Below are 24,155 nucleotides of genomic sequence, written 5' to 3'. Positions count from 1 at the left end.
TCTCGTTGGAGTAGCAATAGAGGGAAAAACGCAATGTCACCAGAAAGCTCTCCTACATCCGGCGCCGCCAATTAGTGACCAGTGTTGCTATATTTGTTTCATGGATATATAGGAATATTAGGATGGAATATAAAGTATCTTTTTGATCAAAGAGAGAGAGAGAGATTCATTTGAGGTTGATTGAGATTGATCCGCTTAATCAACTCCCGTAATTAATTCTCTTATGTGTTATGTATGTATTATTATTTGTATTATACTTTCATCTAAAGATGTCGACGTCGATTCAACAGATCATTTCTCGTTGGGTATGTAAAATTGCACGTAGTATAGTATTTATTTGCAAATTTAATAAGTATTATGAATTAAATTAAATTTTTGGTAATTATTCAGTTTAGGCACTGGTATTCAAATATCGATGTAGTTGTGCTTATTCGATACAGTTTTGCTTAAAACGAACGAATCTGGCAAAAAAAAGCGTCGCTCTGCCCCGGAAAGCGAAATAATAATCGTAAAATTTGTCGAATATTCAGGTTAAGAAATCTGTCATATCGACGAAATGTAGCGACAAGAGCACTCTCCGCGGCCATGTGCGCATGCTCGGTGGTCATATGTGCATGAAATAAAGGCGCGAATTTAAAATGTATATGTACTTTTAACGACTTCCTTGTATTCTAATAGTAACTAATAATAAATGAGTCTACATATACTAAAAATAATAAATACTGTAAAGATTAGCATATGATCTAGTAATAATCAACCATCATTGACAATCCTTGCGTAAGGATCTTGCTAATCTTTTGTGTGGAAAGTTGCAAACCCATGTGGTGCAGAGAATGCTTTACGCACACACACACACACACACACACACGGGGGGGTGCAAGGGGGGCCTTCGGCCCCCCCTCCCGCACCCACCCCGTCCAAGTCGCTAACCCATGTGGCCTTATACTTTGCTTGCAATATACATGGGTTGCCTATGTACATTGCAAGCAAAGTAAAGTCCACATGGGTTAGCGACTTGGACGGGGTGGGTGCGGGAGGGGGGGCCGAAGGCCCCCCTTGCACCCCCCCGTGTGTGTGTGTGTGTGTGTGTGTGTGCGTAAAGCATTCTCTGCACCACATGGGTTTGCGACTTTCCACACAAAAGATTGTGCTTGTAAAAATATGTATATAGACATTTGAAATTCGCGCATTTTTACCATGACTTGAAACAGAACATGCGCTTGTGACTAAAAGCGTGAGAATATGATCGCTGCGCGTGCTCAAGTCATTACATCGTGTCGGTATGACAGGTTTCATAACCTGAATATTAGTCAACTTTAGCGATTATTATTTCGCTTTCCGGGGCAGAGCGACGCTTTTTTTTGCCAGATTCGTTCGTTTTAAGCAAAATTGTATCGAATAAGCACAACTACATCGATATTTGAATACCAGTGCCTAAACTGAATAATTACCAAATTTTTTACACATACTAATAAAATATAACATGTATGTACTCTAATAAATATTCGTTTAAAAGTTTATTTTAGCAGCTACATACAACACACACACACGCGCGCGCGCGCGCGCTTCATACTTATTTGAGACTTTTTATTAATCTTTTAAAAATTGTTTAATTATTTTTATTAATCTTAATAAAACAAGAACTTTAATAGGTCCTTTTTAAGATTCTAATATTTTTTATTGAGATTCTCTTTACTACACATACATCATACATACATATATAATATATATAATAAGTTTTTAAATATTTTTATGTCATAAAGGTAGATTTTAATAATAATAAACATAATTAACACAAATTTTAATTTCTTCTTTATATAAATACAAACATTTTTTGTTTTGTGATATGTTCTCTTAAATGATAAATGTAATTACGCAGATATATCTAATATATTATCACTTCACAAAATATTATAACAAATCTTTTTTAATCACGAATAGTGTTATCAAATCTAGTATAGAAATATCCAAAATTTAAATACATAACATTTTAATGAATATATCTTTATAAAATGAAGCAAGAGGCAATACGTATAGCTAGCTAACTTAATATAAACTACTTACATATTTAAATCTTTAATATAACTAAATTAATACTTTATAATATGTATAAATTATTATTGCTTATACCTATATCAGATAATTGAAATAAAGTTCAAACGAGGAATGTCTTTCAACTGTGTAAGAAAATTATTTAGGGGAAAAAATTTTAAAATGTAATTTTCTACATCACCATTTTTCTTGAAATAATAAAAACGCACACACGCGATCACATATTAAATAAATGTTTATGTCTTGCAACTAGTGTAATCAGAAGAAAGATGATTCTATATGTCAAAATATACTTTTTTAATTCGATGGTTGTAAAAAATGACGCATCATACGAAAATATTTTTTCCCCTTTTTAAACTTTTTTGTATGAAATTACTTTCTTCTCGAGTGTACTATCAGTAATGGAACACCTAACATGTATACATAGAGAGAATTTTCTTTTAAAATTTTATACCCTCAAAATCATAATAGTCGTGGGACAACATAGTTTCAGATAATTTTATATAATTTATATATTCTATAGAATTTTATATTTTTCTCAGATTTATTAATATCTATGATAATGAAACATAAACGTTTAATTAAAAATTTTACAAAAATTTTAATCAAATGATAATAAAAATCTTCAAATAATATCATGTTCTACACAACTTATAATTTTGTGAAAGGATATTCTAAGAAAAAATCTCTTTGTGTATATTTATATAAGTTTGATTTAAATTGATATAAAGTTGAACGATTGCACGTTACAGATATTATATTGCACACTTGTAATTATGTATAACAAATGTTTTTATAGTTGTAAAAGAAAATGACGCTTTAAGAAGTTTAAATATCAGTATACTTATCATTTTTGTGCTTTTTCCTCTGTATTATTAACAGATTAAGAAATAAAAGCAGTAGCACAAATCATCCTATGTATACTTATAGCAAAATTCTGATATAGAATCAACTGTTTATATGTATTAAATCTGATTATCAACAATATAATACTGATTAATTAAAAAATGCTTTAGTTCTGAGAAGTTTAAAATACTGGTAAGACGCTGATAAGAATTTTAAGATGCTACCCAGCAAAGACACAGATAATATATAATATACGTAAATATTTTCGCATAGTTTGTTAGATAATATGTATTTTTAAACTAGATCGATACAGGTAATCGAACCTTTGCATTTTTTGTAATGTTCTGCATTCCAATGCAAAGATGAGCAACGTTTCGAGCAATAATGAGCTTCCAAGCAAGCCTGGCAACATACCGTACTCTTACGTTTACAACGTAAACATGGCTTGTCAATCACATCTGAAATTTCTAGATCGTTATTTATATTCATCAATTTTCTATCGTTTTTATTTAACATTTTCAAGTCGTTTTGAGAAAATAAATTCATATTATCTAACTTTTCGAATAATGATGGTGATATGCTTCTAACATTCAAGATACTTGGCATGATTTCCACGACTTCGGAGTTATCATAGTTTTCTATGGAAATACACTCGACAATATTAGTATTAAGCACATTATTTTCAGCGAAAATTTCTTTATTTTTATTTAAATCGGGATTATCTTCTTGAACGGAATTACATGCAGACCTTTGAAATTTTCTATGATATTTCTGCTCAGATACATGTTGGAAATGTTCATTAGTCATGTTAATACCATTGTGAGTATCTGTCATCATTTTGATCTCATCCATATATTCATTAGTCATGTTAATGTCACTGTGAGTGTCTATTATTATCTCTTCTTTTTTCCCGTGTTCATTGCTCGCATTAATATTATTGTGAGTGTCTATTATCAGTTTTTCCTCTTCTATGTCCTCAAAAAGCTCTCTTATATCATCACTATTTTCGGGAAGATACATTGATTGCATTGTGTTCTCTTCCATACTCGATGCCTCTTCCGGAACTTCAAATTTTAATAACATTTCTGGAAGGTAAATTTTTTCCATATTTAATAGCGATTGCTTATTATTTTCTTCTTCTGCATTTTCAGCATCTTGTGCTTCAGTTGAAAATTCTTGACTTACATCAGCTAAATTTGCTTCAGAAATATTTTTCGAAAAAGATAATATTACTTCTGTATTTTTTATACTTTCATCAACATATACTTTCTTAGGACTTTCAGACGTTTCATAGATAGAATCGTTATCTCGATTATTTGAAAAATCTTGTTGTACATTTAAACAAAATTCTGATGTTGTTTCGGCATGCTCCTCGTGTGTGACATGTACTTCCGTTTTTTTCGTAGATTCGTATTTTGTAATCACATTGAATAATCGCGGTGGTGAAACTTGCGATGTATTTAAATTATTATCTTCTTTAGAAGACGAGACCTTGTCGCATTCGTGCTTTTGCGGTTTCTCCGGATTTTTGTCGATATATTTCCTGGAGTTTTTAGACGTTCCATCGGAAGAATTCCATTTATTCGTAGGATCTTCTTGCTGTGCATTTAAGCAAAGTTCTGACATTGTTTCAACGTGCTCCTCATGTGCGATATGTATTTGTGTTATTTTTGTTGATTTATATTTGATCGCATTAAATAATCGCGATACTGAAGCTTGTGACGCATTTAAGTTATCTTCTTCAGAAGACGAGACTTCATCGCACTGTTCCTGCTTTTGTGATTTTTCTGGACTTTCGTCGATATACAATTTCAAGGAGCTTTCAGACGTTCCATCGCTAGAATTATCACTCCATTCGTTTATAGGATCTTCTTGCTGTGTTAAAAAGAACTTCGATATTGTTTTGGCATGGTTCTCGCGTGTAGCTTGAGTTATTTCTGTATATTTATATTTTTTTCTTGAAGATGCTGATTCTAACATGCTGTTTAATGAAGACGGCTCTGGACCATGCGATAAGGTTAATGGATCAGACTGTATCTCTGTGGAACTTAATATTCCAACACTTTCTTTGACATTATCACGCATTTCATTTTGTAAATTTTTATTAGATATTTTATTATCGCTATTATATGCTTCATTATTTTGATCTTTTGTATTACATGAGAATCGTAATGGTGCATTGTTTTCTGCATTATTATCTGATATTGCAACATTAGAAGTTTTGGGTCCGTTTTCTGTTTTCATATTATTAGATCTCTCGTTTGCATTATTCTTCGCAATTTCTGCTTGATCTTTCGTTTTTCCAGTTAATGCATTCTGTAAATTTAATGAATTTTGTGTAAGAAGGGAGAGTAAATTTGAGAATCGTTGGTTATTATATGAACTCACCGCTTTCGGAGACTCGTTAATTCTTGCGTTGTCTTGCGCTTCTGTTTTTGAGTACTCGGCTTCTATGAATACATTCTTTTCTGATATCTTCAAATAGCTTGGCGACAATGTTTCTATAGTTTTAGGCTGTTTTTCAACCAATAAACTTTTTTGTAATTTTTCCTTTAACTTCTCCTTTAGTACATTATTATTGGGCTCTTGTAATCGTATGTCTTTTGGAAGTGATTTCTCAATTATTGCGAAATCGGGCGTAAGAAGTGATTCTTTATTTTGTACCTTTAAATTATTCTTTGGCGCCGTAAGTTTTGAATTCTTGGAAATATCTGAATCAATATTCTGCTTTAAAGATTGCTTTTCTAAATTACTATTATGTACTGGACTATTCTTATTATCTCGATTAGACTGAGTTTTCGTTGATTTATTTACCGGTGTTTGTATCATGTTTTTTTCTAATACCGACTTGCTTTGTGATTTATTTTGTGAATTTTTCTTAACATATTTTTCGGTGGTCTGTGATTCTTTTATCAAGTTCTTTATGTAATTATGTAAATGCTGATACAAATTAAATAGTGTTGTTTTCTCATGGTGAATATGTTCCTGTTTGTTAAGGAAACGTTCTATTTTATTTGATATTTGAAAATACGATTGTATTTGATCATGTAATAGAATTTTTTGAATGTCTGTAAAATTTGACAGATTAAAGTTATAAATAACTTGGTTTGTTTGTGTAATGTTTGGTAAAATAAACGCTTTATTACGTGTTTGTAAAGACATTGTAGAGATCATATTTTGAGGTACATTTGAGTTCTGTGAAGTGGAAGTTTTTAGAGCAGTGTTAGATATATTTTGCAGTATATTATGTGCACTCGAGTTTTCTTTTTGTTGCGGATTTATAAAGGGTACTTTCTTTCGCATGTGATTTTTATTTTGCGATTCAAGAATCTTTATTTCTTTATTTGGCACGTTTTGTCTCACATTCTGCGATGTATTGCTAATCGATAGATCAATTGCACATGTAGATGTACCTTGTGATTGTAATTGCTGGCATGTTGCGGTTTCAGTATTGCTAATTGTATTTTTTGACGCAACATTTGATCGTTCCGTGTTGATTGCGGGAAATATATTTACATTTGCTTGATTTACTGGCTGTGGTATCTGCTGCATGTTTTGATTTGACGAAGCATTCTGAACAGAATATGTTGGCATATTGCATATTACCATAGGTTGAGGCATGATATTGTAAACTTCATTTGGATTTAAATTGTTTTGTGATAAAAATTGCATTCTTTCCGAAGATGCCTGAAAGACTTGCGGGATTGCTTGCTGGTGATTCACATTTACGCTTCCATATTTAACGTTTCTCATTGTGTCGGTTCTTGGAGCATCAGAATTTACCGTAAGAGTCCCAGGTGACGTGATATTGTGCGCAGTCTGACGGATCTCAGGAGGAACATTTTGATTAGTAGATAGTGGACAAACTGTTACCCTTGAATTAATTTGTGACAATTGGAAGTATTGTCTTTGTTGTTGCGCATTAGCAGCAGATGCAGATGCAGTACTGTTAACAAATTTGTTTAACACGGTGCGTGATTGTCTTGTACATTTCGTATTGTTTATAGGAGGCATGTTTATATTCTCTTGATTTATTGGTCCATATGAATGCATGTTAGTATTTGATGATGAAATGTTACTCATACTCATGGGAATCTGTTGAGTACCAATATTTGATATATTTGTTGATAGCGTATATTGATTTTGTATCGGATTTTCTAAAGGTTGTTCCTTATTGGTATTCGATATACGTGAGTGTGTTCTAGATACACATGCATGAGATACATGTTGTTGGCAAATATTTGATGTAATTTGTCTTGAGTATGACACTCGTGGATAATTAGCCGCATTGTCAAACAATTGCTGCTGATTGATGTTTGAGATCGTTGGCATTTGATGTGGTATTGCTGTAAATTGTGTAGATCTGTTATGATTTGGTATTCTTGGGTCTGGAAATGAAACATTTCTTAAAAATGGTTGCGTGTTAACATTCGACATTGATGTATTCGGAACTGACTCGCTAATGTTCGAATTATGTGATGCGTTAGATCTTGCATTTTGCTGTAAGATTTGTGTGGCGTAAAGTCTATAAGATCGTATAAGATAAATATATTTGCACAGTTCTGTGTACGTTAACATTTGATCGAATAGCATATATTGATTAACGTAAGTTATAACGTCCTGAATATCTTTCATGCGCAACAATACTTGCAATTTTTCCAAATCTTGCTTTATTTGCATCACGTATATGGATAGTTTTTGTATGAATTCTACAGAAATATGTGTTCTTAAAAGCCTGCATCGAATAAAATCACGGCAAAATCCAACGTAGGTACAAACATTTTTTATTGTATTTTGTATTATTGTATTATTGTGCTCGTTGTTAATATTTGGAGCATTAATCTCAACTGGTGTAATTGGTGCATTTGCTCGAGATGAATATATTTGATTATCAGCAGTATTATATGATGGCAGCTGTTGGGATACTGATTGAGATGCTAATTGAGGATATGTTTGAAGAGGTACTGATGGATGACGAGCTTGATATGCTAATTGAGAAAATATTGATGAACGAGGTGTTGATTGAGGAGATATTGATGGACGAGATCCTGATCGAATAGGTGCTGATCGTATTGATTGAAGAGATATTGATGACCGAGGTGCTGATTGAATAAGTGCTGATTGAGGAAACGTTGATGGATGAGGTGCTGATTGAGATATTAATTGAGGAGATACTAACGGACGAGGTGCTGATTGAGAGAATGCTAATTGAGGAGATACTGACGGATGAATTGTTGATTGAGCAGGTGTTAATTGAGGAAATACTAATGGATGAGCTAATTGAGATAATTGAACAGATACTGATGGATGAGGTGCCGATTGAGATCTTGATCTAGAAGATATTAATTGAGAAGAGATTGCTGATTGACAGTATGTTGCATTCGAGAAAGTCTGTAATGGCTGTTCCCCTAAATCAGGCGTGTTGTATGCAGCTTTATTTGATCCAGGATTGTTTTCTGTCACCGTTTGTATCTTTTTCTGCTCGATAAACGATATGCATTTATTTTCTTTTTGCTGATTATGTTTCACTATACTTCTAGTTTCTTCTAAAATTGTATTACTTTGGTTTTGTTCTTCATTGATTTTCTGTTTGTCATCTGTGGAAACCTTTTGTACTTGTTGCTGATTATGTTCCATCATACTTGTAGCTTCCTCTAAAATTGTATCATTTTGATTTTGTTCTTTGTTAGTTTTCTGGTTATCGTCCGTAGAAGCCTTTTCTACTTGTTTTGCCAAATCAGACATATTGCACGCGAGTTTACTTGATCCAGGATCGTTCTCAGTTGTTATTTGTATTGTTTCTTTGACAGATTGCATATAATTATCTGTTTCTTTTTGGCTAACTTCCATCGCATTTTTATCTTTGTTTAAAATTGGAGAGTCTTGAAAATTTGGTTGTTGAGAACAACTTGCATTATCTTTGAGAGTAGAAACAGAATTATATATAATTTCAGCAGACATATCTTGTTTATCATCTAATGATGTTTTGTCTTCCGGACTTTTACTTGTCATACTCTTAGATCTTTCAGATGTCTTATGACTCATCTCAAAAAGTTTATTAAAGAAGTTTGGATTGTCTTTAAGCGTATGTAAATTTTCGATGCATGAATTTACTGCAGACCAAGGTGCTTTTAATGAGAACTTTTGCGATACTCGAGATTTTAATTTATTTTTATTTGTATTTTTACTTTTATTTAGTTTTATTTTTATTTCTACATCAAGATCGCTACTATTATCATCATCTGTTGAGTAATTGTCTAAGTGACTATCATTGCAATCTGATTTGTTCGAAGAAGTAGACGAAGAATTGTCCTTTTTTTCCGAAGAATTTTTTTTTGATGTCACTGGAGATTGATCAAGGAGACTTGTCTCTCCATCTTCCAAATTATTATCATTATTTGCTAACAATAAATTTTTCGCATTTTGTGACACGTTACAGCTGTCTTTTTCGTTAACATTGCACAGTAACTCATGTGCAAATGTGATTGGCAATTCTAATTTTGATGTTGTATATCTTCGTATGTCTTGTGTTAAATCAACACTTTTGTTGTTGCATGCTTCTTGAGTTTTCTGGTGGTTTTGTACAACAAACATATAAGTAGTTTTCTTCTCTATGCTTCGGTCTAAATGTATATCCTCCATACTCTTTTCATCTAAATCCATTTCAATCGTTGATGGCGTAATATCTTTGCTTTTTTCTATACGTACACTTTTGCTATTATTTTCTATGTCAATTGATGAAGAATTCTCTAAGCGCTGCTCTTTTACTGGAATTATTTCAGCCGCAATTACAACATCTATATTTTTTGACGAATTTTGAGGTGACTTGTTATATTTCCATCTTGATGCTCCATCTTCTACATCCTCTTCCATTGTAATATCATACTCAGTATAGCATTTCTCAATGTTTGCAGAGAAATTGCATGCTGATTTTTTGGAGTCTATGTCCTTCGTATTTTCGTGCGTATTATTAATAGACGTGTCACGCTTATATATCGATACTCCATTTATTTCATCTGTTGCAGCATTATGCATCGTATAGTATTTTTTGATGCATGTTATGGAATCGCATAAACTATCAGAGTTATCATTTTCTGCATTTTTCTGCAAATTATTAGCTAACATAGAACGTGTGCTTGTCAATGCTCTGTCTTCTTTCTCCGTATCGGTTGTAGCATCGTGCATAGCATAATATTTTTTGGTGCTTACTGTGGAATTGCATGAATTATCGGAGTTATCATTTTCTTGCAAATTATTAACCAATGTAACACGTTCGTTTATCGATGTTTCATCTTGTATCTTCGAATCTTTTGTAACATCGTGCATAGCATATTTTTCAATGCTGGCTGTGGATTTATATGCATTATCGGAATTTATATTCCCTATATTTTTTTGTAAGTTAGTTGATGCATCACGTGTTAACTTTTTATGTCCTTCGCGAGTATCTTCCTCTTCTGATGTATTACCATGCAATGGATCATCAAATTGTTTCTTTTTTTTCACATAATTTAACAGAATTTCACGTTCCTCTTCACTTTCACTTGTGTTAGAACTCAAGGAGCCAAAATATACGCGAAATTTTTCTCGTATATTTTTAATCTTTTTATACTTATTCTTTTTTTGCTCTTTTTTTCGTTTAAATGATTTGTAATTTTCCTTTTTTTTTATCATACATTTTGTAACATCCTTCCAAATTCTTTGCTTCATATGATCTATTGTGATAGAGTCAGATGATTCGATAATACTATCCGCTACTACTTTATCTGGTGACGTGTTAATTTCATTTTTCTTCTGTATTTTTGCCGGCAATACATTTCGAAGTAAACTTTCGGAACTTAGCTGTCTTTTAATTATTGCTTTGGAATTTTTTTCAATATGCAGATTATCTGTTGACTGATTTTTAGATTCTAAATTAATTTTTGTTCGACTAACATCTTTTTTTATAGTTTTGTGGTATAACGATGTATCGATATGTTCTACTAACTCTAAATCTAACTGAGCATTTTGATTCTCAACTGTGAAATTATTAGCTTTTTCTTGTGAATATGTTTTTAATTCTGGAATTGTTACGTTACTTGAGTTAACATTGCATTCAGAGAAGGTATTAATAATTGTAGATTTTTGTAGCGCATCTACTAGTTTGGTTCTTATTGGAGAAAATTCCTTTATCTCTGGTTTATCGGTCTTAATTTCTCGAAAATCCTCTGTTGTCCTTCGTTTCTCTACGGCATTACCTCGGTGTTTGCATTGCGATTTTTCCTTGTAGGATGAAACAAAATTTTGATTACTATTTTGCAATAACTGCAAAGGTTTCTCTCTGAAACAGAAATATGTTATATAATACATATATGTAATTACAAAAGGTTACAACTACCTACGAAGATATTTAGAACTGATCGAATAATAATTAATAAACTAAGTAAATAAGATGATTGAAACAGTTAGGGAAAAAATATATGACGGTTTATAGATGAAAAGTTTCCTGGAAATTTAATTTTATGAATTTGTTTGATTTTGTAGGAAACTTTTCACATACATTTAAAACACAAATCAATTCTGCTGCGTAATATGTGTTAATTATAATACTATACAATTAATAATATTTTAATAAAGCTAATTATTAAATAAAAAAGGATTCTTTTCAAAGAAGATACATGTGCACATTAATTCCAATAAAGACTCAATCAATATGTTAGAAATTGAATAATGATTGTGCATTCATATAGAAATTGTCGATTGTGCAAATCACCTGCTTGCAAAGAAACTTTTTGAAGCGGCGCACCACTTTGGAAATTCTGTTTTCTCTTCTTTAGTGTTGTTGTCGCGTTTAGTCTTGGTCGTTTCAGCTAACAATTTTGAATCGTCTAGATCCCATTTGCATTCCATGACCGTATCAAAAGGAATAGCGAAAATCCTAATTTTAGATCTTCTTGAGGGTATAACAAAGAACGTCAAAGATATTTTTTTATAAAACAGATACTATGACTGTCGCAGCAGTATTATTCACTGACAGAATGTAATAGACTGATCTTTTTTACTCGGCAATTTTTGTCAATGTATCATTTGATATTTATTTCAAATACCAAAAGAGATATCTGTGCGGATTACGTTGCTTGCCCATTGGAGTTTTGACGATCGCAATGGCGATTTATTTATTAGAAAAAGATTGCTCGAACATCTCCTTTGTTTCCTTGTAATTAGAAATTCATTCATGTATAGATAGAAAGAATTATATATATATATTTATATAGACATAGAAAGAAAGAACATTCTTGTTTTGAGAATTTATTGTTAAAATGTCAAATATTGAAATGAGATTATATAACGTGTTAAAGAGACATAATTTATTCACATAAAATAATTTCGTATAGTTTATTCAAAAAGGCTTATGTTCATTACTCAATAAATAATAGTAATAATTTTCATAATTGGAGGAAAAAATATCAGATAGAAAACAACAGTATCTTCAAATTAATAATGACAATTTTTTAACACTAATAAGAATTAATTATTAATACTAATACTAATTTTAGTACTAAATAATAATTATTTAAATAATAAAATTGTACTCTTTAGATGACTTTTATATAATATTAAAATAAACTTGCAATATAATAGTTTGCTGAAATTTAAGATTATCAAATTCTTGAAAGAAGATTAAATTATAAAAGCAAAATTAGCATTGTTATAAAACATTAAAAAAAAATATAATTTCTTACTTATATATAAAACAATTATTAAATACAGATTACATTAGTTTTAATTTAGTGTTTGATACTTTTTTCTGTACGAATGTTACAACATGATAAGTTTTGAAGGAGAAATTTCATTTTCATTAAAATTAATCATGTTAAAAATTAAAAAGCAATAGATTCTAATAAAGTAAACAACACTACATGTATTACATGTGTTTACTATGTGGTAAGCATGCACTATAAGTTCACATACTCAATATTTTCATAATTTTATCCCGCTATTTTTATACTTACTAATTTATTAAATTGTCTTGCATAAAGATACCTTTAATTATTATGCAAATTTACTGGCTCTGGATAAGAACGAATACTAATGACCACTTGATAAATTGCCAAATAAAGTGTACTATTCTAAATCATTTTATTGGAAATCTTCCATAGTATTTCACATCAATTATTATAAAAAATGTCCTTTGGCAATTAGTCGCACCAACTTTTGAGTATTAACCATCGGACAAAAAGTTTTATATATTCATTGACCTTACGATAATAGAGAAATAATAGCGAACGTCTACTCGGCACAAGTGTTTCGTTCGAACTACCATTATTTCCTTTACAACCCTTGAGACGGTTACGGTCACAACCAGATCGTAAACACGAAGAAGGGGCATTGTGAGAAAAGTAAAATAAAAAAGAGGCACAGCGAAACAGCGAAAATAAATTCTTTGCATAGCGAACGTCCTCGCTTAAAATGTATGTTCACTTTTAAAATTTATAATAAAGGTTCAAAAGTGTTATATATTTATATTTTTTAATTGTTATTCATATGTGTGTTATTTATAATAAATTAAACGTGAGAAAAAATAAAATATGTAAGCTAATATTTGCAAGAAATATCAAAGAAGTTTTTTTGAAACAAGATGCCAAAGTTTGCTTGATGGTGTTTAAATTAACTTGCATACCATATTTGAAAAATTAATTATAAACAAACTCGTTGACTTATATTCCTTTAAGTGTTTTTCTTCAAATAAATTTTAATTTAAAAAATATAGATATATCACAATGTATTCTTCTTTCATCCTTCTTCTATAAAAATTATTTATTAAATTTATTTTTGTATGAGGAAAAAAATTAATTTTATGAGCATTTAAAGGATAAATACTAACAAAAAAGATAGTTTAATTCAACAAAACTCGTTGTTTCTTTTAAGAATTGCCGCTAAAAAGTAAAAAACAAATGTTGAAGAATTAATTTATTTCCCACTGTTAATTTAAAAAACATAAAGATTATAATATTTGTAAATTGTATCAATGATTAGTTCGTATTAATTCGTAAATGTGTATTAATTAATATAATTGATATATAAAGTGTTTTTATATGTATCTCGAGTAATCGTTACAATGTTTCGTTGTTGTCTCTCATATAAAGTTGAGTCTCATATAAATAGAACACATATTTTATAGTTAGCACATATTTCGCAGCAACAATAATTTCCTTATTTTTACTTTGTGTAAATTAATGAACATCGCTTATGCGTAACAAACAATCGAATGCTGACACATTATAATTTATGTGCTTATAAAGCGTAACTATAAATACGATCTACAATCATATCGTCATATTTGAATTATAGAATCTTGAATAAGTACCTGTGTTGGAAAATGGATAATCGCTTAAGAATCACGGACGGCCTGATTGCTAATTGCATCAATCCCGCACGCGTCGCCCGCTTTGATAGTCCTAGTTTTCGCATATCATGCTTCAGCTGGAACAATCATCATGTGATAGTTCAGGTATTTCAATGTATGTTTCTTATCCTGTAGCTTTTTTCTTTATGTAAAACTAAGTCCTTACACGCTCAATAATATTGTATAATAATATAATCCAATATTTTTTTAGACTAGTCAAAACAAACTTAACATAATTTCCAGATGATCAATAATATTGTACAATATTGTGCAATAATATTGAACGTCTAAGAATCGCTTTAAATAAAATTTTTAGAAGACGAAAAATGTACATATTACATTACATATGCACGCACGCGCGCGCGCGCGATCGCTTACAGTTTTAGCATTTGAGACTTTTTTACATTTTACAAGAAGTACAAGAAAATCTTTAAAAAAATATGAAATAAGTTTTTACACGGTAGTGTACCGTGATAATACCTATATATATATATACATCTATATATATACAAACATTTATATATATACATCTATATATACATTTATATATGTACAACTACATTTATATATATACATCTATATATACATTTATATATATTTTATAAATTGAAATTTATTTAGAGAAACTATATATATCAAATTTTGAATACATTTGCCAGACCGATACTATTTTTATCGTCTAACATCATCATTTTATAGACAAGAGTTTGAGAGACTAAAATTCTTTGTTTTCATGCATACTTTAACGCGCGTCAAATATATGTCTTCAAATGATTACTCCAAATGCATACTTTTTTCTAACACACGCGTCTGACACACGTTATAATATAAGCATGAAAACCAAAAGTAATAACTTTTGTAACAAAAGCAGTGTTAAGTGCACCAATCGAAACCTTGATGAAAAATTCTCATATCTTATATTTTTAAAATAATTAATTGGAAATCAACCTTATTCGATCAGAGTTTATCGTTTAATATTTCTTGTGTAAGGGGAGACTACATATTATGTACAAATATATATTGATATTATGTTTTAGCATTTTGGAAAGAGCCGTTGGATACTTTAATACGTGTCTTATGGGATGTATAGATCTAACACAGTAAAGTCGAAAATTAATTAACCGGATAAAATTCGCACCTTGACTAGCAGCATGATACGATGACCTTTGTTTCCGTGATGCCACCTCTTAAGTTGGAAGTTGTTAAGGATACAAGTAGCCCGCTTCTTGTATCTCGCCATTATTGTTGAGACCGCCAAACCAATTTTTCGTTGGTAATTCTCTTTTTGATACCTAAATTCCTGCCCCTGTTCAGGTTCAGGTTCAGAAATCAGAGAACAATCGTAACAATCCTTATACTCTCGATCACAGTATATCATGGGACTTAGGCACGAAGTTTCAAAGAACTGAACCATCGAGAAAAAGAGCTAGTAACTTATACTATCCTTAAACTGCGACGATCAACATATGTGAGATAGGATCTCTCAAGGAAAGATTTTCACAAGATCGCAATATGTTGGAGTTTAGTTTCTTTTGTGGCACCGTGTTTCTTTTTTTTCCCTCCCTTCCTCCTTCGCGTTTCTTTCACAGTCTAGGACCGTATACACAAAATGCATAGTATAGCATAAATGACCACTGGACCAATAAATATCTTATGTAAAATAATATGACAATTTTATATTGGATGATCATTTAATGGCATTATGCTTATACTACGTTACGTATCTTAGGTTTGAGCTCTAACAAAAAGTAATTTGATTGTGACAGAGTGTTCTTCTCTCCTTTTCGTTTCTCACTTATTTATCACTATTTGATCACTTATGGAATGTTGTCCCTACAGTATTCTTCGAAAAATCTGGAAAGAAAACTTGTGAAAAGAACAGAACCTGAAAAGATTGAGAGCTAGAGGGAGGGGGTAAGATTTGTACCTGATAATGTCCTTTTCGAGAGTTTTATGTATGGTAAAGGTGTCACGAAATCATTAAATGCTGCAAAAAGACTTTACTTTTTGCTCTACCTTCCCATTTTTCTTTTTCCAAGATTTTTTTTTATTTTAGACTTAAAAATTTCACAGCCATTGACGTTGCTTTCAATAGATTTCTTTTGTTTTTATAAAATTTGTATTTTTTGCCAAGCCTTTTCAAATTTGTTTACAAAAATAAGTTCTTGGAAAGAATTCTTTAAAAGTCTCTTGTTAGAATTGCATGAAAATGAAAGCCATTTTACTTTGTATCTTTTTTACTGGAATTCCATTTTTCAGTTTTTATATTTCAAGTATTTTTTTATTACTTTTTGCGGAAATTTCTGCATTGTAAATCTTTTTAATAAGTGATTTGTCCTTTTTCTTATTTTAAACTTTCGTTCACAAACATTTTCTTAAAATAATTTTGGGCTTCTTGCAACACATCGGATATGGATTTGCAATGTAACTTAAGATCCATCACATATCGCGCAATATATATATATATATATATATATATATATATATATATGCAGATGAGCTCAAGTATAATGAAATTCTTTACATTTATATGTTTGACATTTCTTTTTCGTGAACTCTCTGACATCACAATATATAATTAAGATAAATTTAATTTTAATTAAGATAAATTTCTTCGCTAAATCAGCTGTACATTATATGTTATATTCTTTGTTATATAACATATGCTGTTCACGATTCTTTTATATCACTTTTTCTTCTTCCACTCGATGTCTAACAAAAAAAATCCCTTCGAGGTTTTTCTTTGAACCAGTTACAGCATTTTTTAATAAAAAAATACCATACCAATGTGGTAAATATTCTTGAAGAAGGCATTTAGAAATAGTGGGTGCTAAAACGACACAAATATCGTTTTATCATATTTCGTTTTGACATATTTCATATTTAACAAATTAAAAAATGACGCTTGTGTCACTAATCGTAAATGAAAAGCACCCACTTGGGACCAACTATCCGTCTACGCGACTGTACGCACATGCAGACGTTTCCTCTTGTACTGAACATCGAGCGCACGTTGGCCCACTATTTATACCTAGTGCTAAAGACAGACACAACTGACTATTCAAAGAAATTTATTTATAGAAATATCGTTTAACCATTATATAGATAAAATGCCACAAACTTCCGTAGAGCATCCTTCTTATTTCCTCGTTACTCGTCGTCAGATTAATAGATAATATATAACAGAGAATGAATCATTAAAGATAAGATAAATGTTGATTCAGTAATGAGAGAAAAACTAGAAATCAAAACAACCGTAGAAGTGACTATTTTATGTTCAAAAATAAGTCGTACGGTTCACGTCATTGATATTTTTAATCTTGTTGCAAATGTGATGATTTAAAAAGAGAAAATGCGCACTTAGAAAAATACATATTGTAAATATAACATATATTTGAATTAATATTACTTGTTTCAAATATTTTATAAATTTATCAAAGCATTAAATTTATTAAAAATATTTTTTAACAGTAGTAAAATTTAATACTTTAATTAAAAATGTGAAATTAAAATAATTTAGCTTTTTACCATTCTTCCTTTCCTTTGATAAAATTAAAAAAACAATATATATTGTATGTTATATATATAATTATATAAATTTTTTGTGTATAATAATAGATTTTTCTAAAATTTATGATATGCATGATATATATGAAATGATATATTTCGAAACTATTATCGAAAAAAAGTTCTTTAAAGATAATCTTATTTAAAGCAAAAAATATTAAGTGTTGCTTTTCTTAACAGTAGAATTGATATTTTTTTGCGAGCGCAGCGGTTTCGTGTCAGCGAGATGACAGTAAGGCAGACTAGCTCGAATCGTTAATGCATTCTATTCTGACTTTATATAAGAAAACATTTTAATATATTACGCTTATAATACATCTTTATGTAAGATAGTAATATTCTTTACAAATTTAATAATCAATCTGTATTTAACATATGCATCTATTGCAGAAGTGGTCAATTCGCAAACTAAAGAAACACTCGTTATGTAATATATTACATTATATTACATTATTTCTATACATTTAACAAAAAATGAGAAATTGTTATTGTCACTATATTAATAATAATGCTCATAAAATGAATTAGCTAATTTAAATTAGCATAACGTTTCAATGTTTAATTTAGATCCTTTTCAAGTGGCTAAATTGAAGATCGAAACATTATGTTGATTTATATCTACTAATAGATATAACGAGCATTTGCCAGTATAGACTGAATAATTAATTTATTTCGTTTATACATTTACATTTAATTGTAAATTTAATTCTGCAATCTTACAAGAAATTTTAATTTTATTTGCACACTACAAATTTGTAAACGCGTACACAATCATTATAATGATTCTCAAAATTACTTGCAATAATGAATGTTATTGCACGTGACTAGTCATTTCTTAAAAAAAAAAAAAAGAGGAAAGCGCGATTATTATAGATTTTGAAGTAAATGAGACACATTTAGAATGTACGTGTCTGCGATGTCCGCGATATTATGTGTATAATGTTGCCGTGGCGTGCTGACGAACACTATTTCTGCGTGTACATGATAAAAACTTCTGTGATTTTGCGCGAAATGCAAAATATGAATGTGGTAGTTTCTATCGTCGTTTTTTAAAGACGAAAAGATGTGAGTAGAACGTGCTGCGTGAAGGATTAAATACACAGACTGGTATGAATAGCATGCGTATATAGGCGTTCGTAATTATTTCTTGAAAATGGTATTTCGGTAAATAATTTTATTATATATAATTGGATTTGTAAAAAAATAAAATTTAATTTCGTCGTTAGAAAAACTCAAAATTTTACAAAAAAGAATAAAGTAATGGGAATATTTTTAAAAAGTTTAAAAAACCTTTTTTACATCGCTTTTTTTTACATTATACTTTTCGAACCATTCAACTTTTATCAAGAACATTTTTCTTCATCTTTCATAATTTTCATAATATTCATTTAAAAAAAAAATTCAATTTTTTTAAAAGGGTGTTTCACCTTCTAAACGTGCAAAAATACGTATAAAAAAGATGTATCTCTTAATTGTTTCAATCTAGAGTATAACATATTAAAAACTCGTTATAAAGAAGGGGGGATCACTCTTCTGTGGATTTCTTTGTTAGTTTTTCAACGATACAGCTTAATATTGATAAATTTGTAAATGATAAAGAAAAATTCTAAAGTTTTATTAAAAAATTATATTCGTAATATTTTCGTCTATTTTAATTTGTAATGGTTTTAACTTTAAAACAAAACAGTAAAAACATAAATTATGTTAAATAGAAGAAGTCTTCGACGTCGCGATAGATCCTAAAGACTAAAAAGATAAACGGACACTTCACATGCACTGCAGCGTAACATGAAACATCTTTAGAGTGGACAGGAATTTCATATTAGTGAAATTTAATGCTTACATGTCTCCTGAAGATTTTTATGATATGACACATGAATCAAATCGATAACGCATAGGCGTAATTCATACAACGTGTATGCCATTAAATAGTTAATAAATTTGTCGATTCTGTAAATAAGTTGCAAGCAGAAGATACGCATAAATAATAGGAGAGCTCTTATTTAAAAGCAAGAGTTTATTTAAAATAAATATCATCGTGATAACGGACGTACGTCTGGTATATGTCAGATGATGTTGAATAAACACAGAATGCTTAGGTTGCGATTGTCGGAACTCTTTCTTGGAAATAAGCGATAAATAGTTCTAGGAGTGATGAAATCCTATAAGGTCCATTTAGATATCTAATATGTTTATAAAATTTCTTGGACACATATACATTCTTTCAATACATACATATAATGTATATTTAATATATATATTTATATATTAATTACATTTACATATTAATTACATTTACATATTTAATACATTTAAATACGTCATGATTATGCCAGAAACGATAAAGAAACTATTATTATAAGTAACAGAACATAAGAAAAAGCAAAAGCAGTTAAACAAGGGCGCGATTCTCTTTCTAATTCTTATTTCACAGTAGAATTATTTTTTATTAAATTTTCTTTATGAAGAAAAATCTGTCGCTGCATTTCTTTTAATTTGAAAAAATTCATGAATTTTATTAAAAAGCATTATATAATTTAACAAAAAGAACGCAAAAGAGCAATAATTGTCCTTGATAATCTTTTTAGACGCTGAATGCTTCTTTATCAAGTTGCTCTGCGCATCATAATTTTACGAAATTTGCAAATTTTTTAAAATTTTGTCAAAAATATTTAGTGATGAAATCCTATAAGGTCCATTTAGATATCTAATATGTTTATAAAATTTCTTAAATACATATACATTCTTTCACATATATATAATGCATATTTAATATACACATTTATATGTTTAATTACATTTACATATTTAATATATTTAAATACGTTATGATTATGTCAGAAACAATAAAGAAGCTAGAATATATGTAGGTATATGTATATATTAGAATATATGTATATATATTCTAATCTTCTAATTCTTAGAATATATATATATATATATATATATATATATATATGTATGTATACATACATACATACACATACACATATATATAAAATTTATATATATAAATCCATATATAAATTTTGAAAAAATTATATGAAGAATTTTAAGGAAAATGTTTACTACAGGTCACATATCACAGTTAACAATAAATAACAAATAAATAACTAAAATAGTCTTTTATAATGTTAATCGTAATTCTCAAATTGTGACGTGATGGAGCAATTTGAAAAACAGGATCATATGCAACACCTAAGAAACTACGAAAAATAGATTACCCTCGTGCTTATGGTCGAAAATAAATCATTTGAAACGTGATCAGGCTGAAACGTAATCATTTCAACCGAAATACGTCTACCCCAAAAAAATAGTCCATACACACAATCGTATATAAATATATATATAATTATATATCAAATATCCACGATTTCTTTATCTTGTATAATCTTTGTTCCCATATATATGTACATATAAGTAATAATTACTGGCCAATTTAATACTGCCCAGTATTACATTTGTATTGTGTAATGTAATTTTATTTTTTGTAAAGAAAACAAAATGCAAAATTTATTTTTCAGTTATTTTTCTACAGAAAAAAATCTACAAAAAGCAAGAAAGAAAAAATATATAAATATATTTTATATATAATTATATAAAATGGGCCATTTTCTTTTTGGATGATCACACTAGATATAGAATATCTAGAATATCAAGCGCGATCTTGAGCTTCTCTCACCTTGCGGCGGAGCTTCTTCATATTATAGCACGGAATTTTTTCATAAACATTGATGCAACAATTACATGCGACCCGTATCACGAGACATCGATACCTTATGCAATTCGCGACGACATCCTCGACAAACGTAACCTTTGATCGACAAAGCCGGCAGTTTTCTCGCAATGATGCATGCCGGCTTCAGATGTTTGTGATCGTGCGTCGCATACTCGAAAAGCTCACAGCAACGACTTTCCGGCTCTGTTTCGTTCGCCTCGAAATGCGTTTCTCGTTTGTTGCCCGCCGACATCGCCAGGCAATAGTAACGATACAAAATAAAAATGCGAGATTGGATTGGATTTACATCTTTTTGTATCCGTATATAAAGATCACTTTACACTTCCATCGTCGGACGGAGTAGGTTTTTGCAAAAAACTCTCTCGCTGGGCCTCTCGTCTTTAATGGCGGTTTATCGAGCCAATGACGCAATAAGCTGATTTTTTTATTAATATGGTGCAATAAATCGATAATCTCGCAACGAAATTAAATAAACAGTAAAAGATTCCGACGATGCCTTTATCTGCAGAATGTTTAGACTAAGCTACAGACCCTTCACTCTGCAGAAGAATCGAGAGATCGTTTTACCTACTCCATAGCACGCGGGTTATTTCGTCGCTCCGTTAGTAATACGACCTCCCTCTTGTGTTTTATTCACATTTCGAAATATTTTAAGTCCCTTGAAATCTCAGAAAACTGATATCGTCTCAACTTACGATCCAGACAGGCGTAATATAAAAGGGCAAGGTTGCTCGTAAAATAAAACTGTACAAGTAAAGAGGAATTGGAGTGGATAAAAACGAGATGAAGAGCGTCCGACCAGCACCATTAACGTGATTCACGAAACACTCTCCCTTTTGCACCTGACGCTCTAATGTCTCAAATGGTCCATCGATGCTAGCGCCAATTACGAATACTGTCGATTACGAATTCACGTCACACATGTATGATCTGTCGGTACATACTTACAGTTGTCATGCGCAAAACGGCCTACAGACTACTACTTATCTTGATGAAACAAAAGAGGAACTTCTTTCTTTTTCTATAACACATCTTTCTTTTTCTATAACACATATTACATTTTTCAGAATTTTTTTATCTTTAATAAAAAAAGTTTTCGGTTTCAAATTTCTGAGAATATTTAAAAAAAATGTTATAACTCTTTCAGATTTTAAACATTTTTTTCCAAGAATTACAGAATGAGAAATTTTTTAAATATTTCATAATTTACACACACACACACACACACACTATATATATATATATATATATATATATATATATATATAGAGTTTTAAAAAAGATAGTTTTTTTCGCAAAATGTAGTGTTTTTGAATGTAGCATTCTATTTCAGTTTGTATAAAATATTTAAAAAATTTTTTTGTATGTATGTATAACTAGTAAATTTATAAAATAATACAAAAATTACGAAAAAAATTGTATCTATAGAATAATTTTAAAAAATTATGTAAAATATATTCTAAACAATTTTACTATATAATCTAGTAAAAAAATGTTTAACATCATATATTTTTTAAAGAATTAATTTTTTAGATTTATGAAAATTTCTAAACAAATATACATTTTAAATATACTTTTTCAGATTTATATTATTCTTCAAAATTTACAGGATAAAAAATTAGAAGAAAATACAAAAGAAACATTTTCTAAAAAATTATGCAATTATATTGAAATCATCAAAAATTATTTATATAGAAATTTTATATAATCATGTATAATGAAAAGATTTCTTTTGAAAAATTTAGAATTATCTACTTGGAGCTGGTACATATGTACAATGTATATTGTTTTAATATGCAAATTCCATTTTTTATGCTTGGAAAGTTTTATCTCCAATGCGACCAATTGAAATAATCATTTAGGTTTTTTTCGGCGTAAACGATCACTTGGGATGTTTTTAAACCTCCCAAAAAGTTACTATTACGAACTCCATTTTATTCATTGTTCTATTTATTTGTATTTAGGATTACAAATATATTCATTCAATATTTTCTAAAAAAAAGATTGGGAAGAAATAAAGAGAAAATATGAATTCTCGTTCAGTCAGTAAAGGAAACTAATATGACTTTGTTGTTTCACTGTGCTGGGGTAAAAATCACCCTAGCAGATTACTTGGTTGATTGCTCTCGATTTAAGGGCCTAAACACAATGCCAGGCAACAGGCAATAGGAACAGAAATAATGAAAGAGAGAAGAAGATCCTTTCTCTCTTTCTTTATTTCCTGTTCCTATTGCATGTTGCCTGGCATTGTGTGATGGCCTTAATGGTAATAAGGGTGTCTGAAAAGCATATTATGATCTCCTTGATCCGAGACGTAATATCATCTTGTCATATTATATAATTGCTATTCAATTGGCGCGGCGTTGCCATAGTGAGAGGGTAAATAATTATTTTAAGGATTACAAAATACAAGGTTTTTTTCCGAACTGCAATGTTTCTATTTTTTAGAAAATTGTATACAGAAAAAAGTAATATAGCCAATAACATATGTAATTGCGGGCTGCCAACTACATAAAATACTCGATACAATAATATTTGCTGTTAATGTAAGTACAGTGTTGATTCTGC

At 29.9% G+C, this 24,155-nt stretch overlaps 2 protein-coding genes across 9 annotated transcripts in view; one reads left to right on the top strand and one right to left on the bottom strand.

Annotated features, from left to right (window-relative positions):
• The first annotated feature begins 33 nt into the window (after positions 1-33).
• LOC105837353 (SREBP regulating gene protein) overlaps positions 34-24,155 on the top strand; it is a 30,992-nt gene continuing 6,870 nt past the window's right edge. The window contains exon 1 of one of the 3 annotated variants that reach the window (XM_036287968.1): positions 34-305. The gene's annotated coding sequence lies outside the window, so the exon portion shown is untranslated. Of the gene's footprint in view, positions 306-14,250; positions 14,397-24,155 lie in introns of those variants that run through there. The other 2 variants (XM_036287967.1, XM_036287966.1) reach the window with 2 other exon arrangements.
• Positions 2,750-22,568, bottom strand: LOC105828686. Of its 6 annotated transcripts, none has more exons than XM_036287959.1 (5): positions 21,625-22,568; positions 15,420-15,587; positions 14,243-14,358; positions 5,287-11,215; positions 2,750-5,214 (listed from the first exon to the last, which is right to left on the bottom strand). In XM_036287959.1, exons 1-5 carry the CDS (start codon positions 21,817-21,819, stop codon positions 3,193-3,195), a joined length of 8,430 nt encoding a protein of 2,809 aa, XP_036143852.1. In that variant the 5' UTR covers positions 21,820-22,568; the 3' UTR covers positions 2,750-3,192. The 6 variants fall into 6 exon arrangements, with proteins under 6 accessions (XP_036143852.1, XP_036143851.1, XP_036143850.1 ...); XM_036287958.1 differs by having other exon boundaries at positions 2,750-11,215; positions 21,625-22,089; positions 22,159-22,568; XM_036287957.1 differs by having other exon boundaries at positions 2,750-11,215.

The sequence above is a fragment of the Monomorium pharaonis genome, chromosome 6 (genome assembly GCF_013373865.1).
Source record: "Monomorium pharaonis isolate MP-MQ-018 chromosome 6, ASM1337386v2, whole genome shotgun sequence".
NCBI classification, from domain to species: Eukaryota; Metazoa; Arthropoda; class Insecta; order Hymenoptera; family Formicidae; genus Monomorium; species Monomorium pharaonis.
Note: the sequence above shows the minus strand (reverse complement) of the source record. Positions and strands in the feature narration are given on the sequence as shown.